We start from the raw sequence: 5,402 nt of genomic DNA, 5'->3' as shown, positions 1-5,402 counted from the left end.
GTCCACGCAGCCAGACGAGGGTGGAGAGGTTAGTGATGCCATTATTGTCTCGGTTGATGTTAGCTGTTATGAGCTAGCTAACAGTAGTTGGGGCTGGCTGACAGCAGGTTTCCCACGCTCCCTGGGTGGCTTGATTCAGTTCAAGCTCACCTTTTCTCTTTCCCTTTAATCTCACTTTCCAACGTTTCCTGGGTTTTCGGATGAGCTCCGTTAATCGGGTTTAAACTCCAAACAGTACTTCGGACAGAAGGAGTATTCCAGGCGGTTTGTGGGGATATTTCCAGCGTCCTCAAAAACTTCTTGTAGCTGATTGATTGGTGGTCTGTGTGGCCTCTAAATATGTTGCATCTTCTTCCACTTTCCTTTCACTGGTTGCACGTTAGCTATGCTGTGCAACACTATCCCCATAATTTCTGGTGGTACCGCTCCATTTACGCCGTCTAGCATCCACAAGCTCCCTGAAAACTGACTGAAGTAAAGGAAAGAAGATTTTGTTAGCATTTAATGTCAAACATAAATGAGGCTTTATCTGGGACTGAAAATGCCAGATCCCTGACCTTAGTAAGTACTTGGTATGATGTTTGACTTTACAATAATGTACACAAAACTAGTAGGTACTGGTCAGGTACTGATTAGTTAGTGATGCGTTCCTCAGTAAGTACTTGGTATGATGTTTGACTTTTTTATGAAGGTAAACAGTATAATAGATAATGACCAGTCAATGATTAAGTAATGACTTATTACTTAGTAAGTGATGAACAAGTAAAGGTAAGATGACACAGCAGTACAAGAATAAATAAATAAAACTGCTTTTCATCCTTACAAAGGCTTCTAAAACCACCAGGAAACAGGTTTTTGACTAAATGAGCTGTTCACTCAACTAGTCAAGAGTAATCCAGTACTCACATGAAGAATTTCTCTTTTGTTCCTTAATAAGCCTGGTTTTTGTGGGTACCAGTAAGTACTGGTTAACTGCCCATTACTTCCCATTACGCCTGTAAGGCGTTCACTAGTAACGAAGCAAATAATTAACCAGTAGTTCCCTAATAAGTCTGGTTTTTGTGGGTACCAGTAAGTACTGGTTAACTACTTATTACTTACTGATTCGCCAGTAAGGCGTTCGCTAGTAACAAAGCAAATAATTAACCAGTAGCTCCCTAATAAGTCTGGTTTTTGTGGGTACCAGTAAGTACTGGTTAACTGCCCATTACTTCCAATTACGCCTGTAAGGTGTTCACTAGTAACAAAGCAAATAATTAACCAGTAGTTCCCTAATAAGTCTGGTTTTTGTGGCTACCAGTAAGTACTGGTTAACTACTTATTACTTACTGATTCGCCTGTAAGGCGTTCGCTAGTAATGAAGCAAATAATTAACCAGTAGTTCCCTAATAAGCCTGGTCTTTGTGGTCACCAGTAACTACTGGTTAACTGCCCATTACTTACTGATTCGCCCCCAAGGTGTTCCCTAGTAACGAAGCAAATTTTGCGTCCAGTATTGTAAAGTGTTACCAATGTGATTGACTTGGAGTTACATTGTGTTAAGTGTTCCCTTTATTTTTTTGAGCAGTGTAGATCTATATATCTATAAATGTATATATATATATACACACACACACACAAACTAGAAAGGCTATATTAAAATGTTTCCACTTGGTATTAAAAAAAAATGGAAGCAAGACAAATTATTTACAAATGGGTAGCTAACACACGGCACTGATCGTACAGTGAGGGGACTAAGTGGATTTTTCACACTGCTGGGGTTGTTATGCCTACCCTACATGGTTTTATAGTCTACAACTATTTGCATAAAAACCACTGCAAAGAAGAACACTGTTCATATTATTACCTTTATTAAACAAGTATTTGTAGCCTTGTGAGGTAAGTAACCTTCAAAAAAAATGACAAATGTGTTCTTTATGGGACACAAAACTTGGATCACTGAAAAAATGTCCTTAGTAGTCACATATTTAAGATTTAGGTATCATACTCTCCAGCTCCATCATTGACAAAGGCACTGAAGGAACATAAGACTTTCAACCCATGTAGTATAGCTACGGAGGTTTATAAAATAAAGCACTGAAACTGTAATGGTTGTAGATCATAATGAAATATTTTTGTTATCTATCATTTGTCAACAGTCTCTGATGCAAACACAAAATTTCAATAAGCAAAGTATATTCAGACATGAATTTCATGTTAAATTACACCTACAGTACACTGTACTGCACATACACTTTACACATTCCCTTTGAGAAACAATGTTAAGTGACAAAGTTATGTAAAGTAATGTTACTGCTAGTTCAAAATGTTTTTAATGGCTGAAATATGCAAGAGTTAAATAGCCATTTGAAATGTCTGTGGCATATGAAATCCTATGTCCTGTAATGTTGAGTGGATCCTACTTTCAAGGCTTGTACCTAAGTTTGTAAAATACTGATAACTTCAGCACAACATGCCCGATATTTTACCTGAAGATCAGAAATGTGCTGGATTGCATTGTGCACTGATGCTTGTTGTTCCTCAGTTAGGATGAGCTGAAGTGGCTCTACAGACACCGCTGGGAAGTCTTCGTCATCAGATGTTGGCAGCGTCTCGATTCCATGCTGAGCCAGGATAGCCTCAATGTTTTGGCTGCTGTAGGAATTTTCCCCAAACACATTGTTGAGAGCTGTGTTATCAATTTCAATGTTTGTGAGCATGCCCTCTGTCCAAAGCTGAGTTGGTGTATGATTATTTTCTGTCCGCAATCCATGGTGGTTCCAAGCCTGTCGGAAGTGTTCCAGCCTCTTTTGAATCTCGGGGAGATAAACGATATATAAAGAAAGTCGGTGGATATCATTATCTGGGTTAAGATTATCAGAGTCCTGCAGACAGTAGAAAATATGGTAAAAAGGCTGCAGCACATGCAAAAAAACATCACGCCAAAGGCGCTCAATTCGCTGATTGTGAACCGATTCTCCTGTTATAAAACCTCTGTGTTCCAGTCCTTGAACAAGATGCATGAATAAGGCAACAAGCAGGTTTTCACCACCATGGTCTGATCTGACTCTTGATGGTAGTCCATAGAAAGATGTTGCTTTCAAAAAATGAGAAAGTACTGTTGTGGCCCGATTGTCTGTGCTGCAGTTTAGGTAGGTAATCAGTCGTGAGTGTCCATCTATTGCACCATGTATCACAAAGCCCCATCTAAAATATTTGAACAGAAAATAAAATTAGTACTTGAAATAATACGGCCACTTACCTGGACACAATATATAATGATACTCAGAAACAATGCATTACAAAAGGAATTTAAATTTTCAACATTTTTGCTGAAATGTTACTTTGTCACACAAAAATAATAATAATCAATAATTAATAAAAATCAAGTCATTAGTATTTGAGGCAAAGCAAATATTTATATGATGTTATCAATTTTAGGCAAAACTTAAGATTAACAACAATGTGTTAAACATATTCACGATTAAACACTTACTGAAGCCTACTGTGTTGATTCAGTTTATTTTAAATAGAAAGCAAAAATTCAAAGTACCACAGGTGCTATGTAACTATAAAACTTTTACTTAGAAGCTGATACTAATATCAGCTATCCTAATATTTAACTAATGCTAATATCTTTACATAAACACAGGTATTTACTATCCTGAAAATGTAAAGCCTACTAATCAACATATTAAAAAGTGTGATGTTTGATTATTAACCTGAATAAGTCGCATGTTGCCATCAATATGCCACAAGCTGTTTGGGTACGGTGCGTGGTAAACCCGTCTTGCAACAGTGCGGCTCCACCTTCTTGCAGCAGCAGTGGGGTTTATCCTTGTCAACACCTCACGCACCCTGGCCCGTGTGACAATCACACCCTGTGCACGCAGCAGCGCCCTCATCATCTGAGAAACACACAGAAATGAGTGAGTGAGACAGTGGGTGAGAAAGAAAGACATTGAGAAAAAGAGAAAGAGCAAGAAAGCAAGCAAGAAAGCAAGCAAGAAAGAAAGAAAGAAAGAAAGAAAGCAAGCAAGAAAGCAAGCAAGAAAGCAAGCAAGAAAGAAAAAAAGAAAGAAAGCAAGAAAGAAAGAAAGAAAGAAAGAAAGAAAGCAAGCAAGAAAGAAAGAAAGCAAGCAAGCAAGAAAGCAAGCAAGAAAGCAAGCAAGAAAGAAAAAAAGAAAGAAAGCAAGAAAGCAAGCAAGAAAGAAAAAAAGAAAGAAAGCAAGAAAGCAAGAAAGAAAGAAAGAAAGAAAGAAAGCAAGAAAGCAAGCAAGAAAGAAAGCAATAAAGAAAGCAAGCAAGAAAGAAAGCAAGCAAGAAAGCAAGCAAGAAAGCAAGCAAGAAAGAAAAAAAGAAAGAAAGCAAGAAAGCAAGAAAGAAAGAAAGAAAGAAAGAAAGCAAGAAAGCAAGAAAGAAAGAAAGAAAGAAAGAAAGCAAGAAAGCAAGCAAGAAAGAAAGCAATAAAGAAAGCAAGCAAGAAAGAAAGCAAGAAAGAAAAACCATAAAGACAAACCTCGTTCCCAGAATTTGGGTATGTGCCCTGCAGTCCCCTCACGTGCTCTTGCAGCTGGTCGTCATCTATGACAGACAGTCTACTTCTAATGGGTATGCCCATCAGCTTCGACTTCTTATACAGAAAAGACGAGGAACATCCCAGCATTCTTGCTATTTTTTTAACTGTATGTCCTTGGTTCATAAGGAATTCTATCTGCTCTCTGGTAACCTCAATGGTTGGTCTGCCTCTTCGTCCTAATAGAGGAAAACAGTAGATTACACATATGGCAATCCCATATGTTGTGTAAAAGTAAATGATACCAGATAAAAAGAACTCTAAAAATAAAAACAGATAAGCTATAAAAGATATCAATAACTTTGGTGACGGATTTACCTGGATTAACTCGCCTTACGGAGAATTGTCGATCTTCGTCACCCTGGAAATTAGCCGTTGCTAGCGTTCGAAGTTCAGTCAAACTGTTTTTCAGTTCGTTATAAGTTTCTGTAGATAACAAATGTTCAATTCTCTGAAGGTTTCTCAGACAACTGTCAATTGAACGACACTCTCTGTCACCACAAAGTCTCTGGCTGAGGGATCGTTCTACTTCATGACCTTTTCTTGTGATCCTGTCAATGACCGATAACGCCATTACAACTCATGGAGGAAACGGAGTTAACGAAGCTGAATGTGTTAAATACGGAATGTGAGTCGCTAAGCATTATGGGTCACGCGCGGGTGATTACATTAGTTTGTTTTAGTAATGATTTTTGATACCTGAAATGAAAATTATAACTAGAAACAATTGGATCCTGGATATCAGAAACTCTCGTTTTTCCTAGTAAGAATACTGTTTCAGATATCCAGAATGTTTATTTTAGATAGGAGGAATGTCATTTAGGATAGCTGGAAGTAAAAACGCAAT

General features: G+C 37.8%; 1 protein-coding gene across 1 annotated transcript; it reads right to left on the bottom strand.

Annotated features, from left to right (window-relative positions):
* Nucleotides 1-1,828: 1,828 nt before the first annotated feature.
* Nucleotides 1,829-5,402, bottom strand: LOC121654513. Its single transcript, XM_042008690.1, has 4 exons — nucleotides 4,874-5,402; nucleotides 4,499-4,734; nucleotides 3,702-3,887; nucleotides 1,829-3,186 (listed from the first exon to the last, which is right to left on the bottom strand). Exons 1-4 carry the CDS (start codon nucleotides 5,127-5,129, stop codon nucleotides 3,025-3,027), a joined length of 840 nt encoding a protein of 279 aa, XP_041864624.1. The 5' UTR covers nucleotides 5,130-5,402; the 3' UTR covers nucleotides 1,829-3,024.

Source organism: Melanotaenia boesemani, chromosome 2, assembly GCF_017639745.1.
Source record: "Melanotaenia boesemani isolate fMelBoe1 chromosome 2, fMelBoe1.pri, whole genome shotgun sequence".
Taxonomy (NCBI): Eukaryota; Metazoa; Chordata; class Actinopteri; order Atheriniformes; family Melanotaeniidae; genus Melanotaenia; species Melanotaenia boesemani.
Note: the sequence above shows the minus strand (reverse complement) of the source record. Positions and strands in the feature narration are given on the sequence as shown.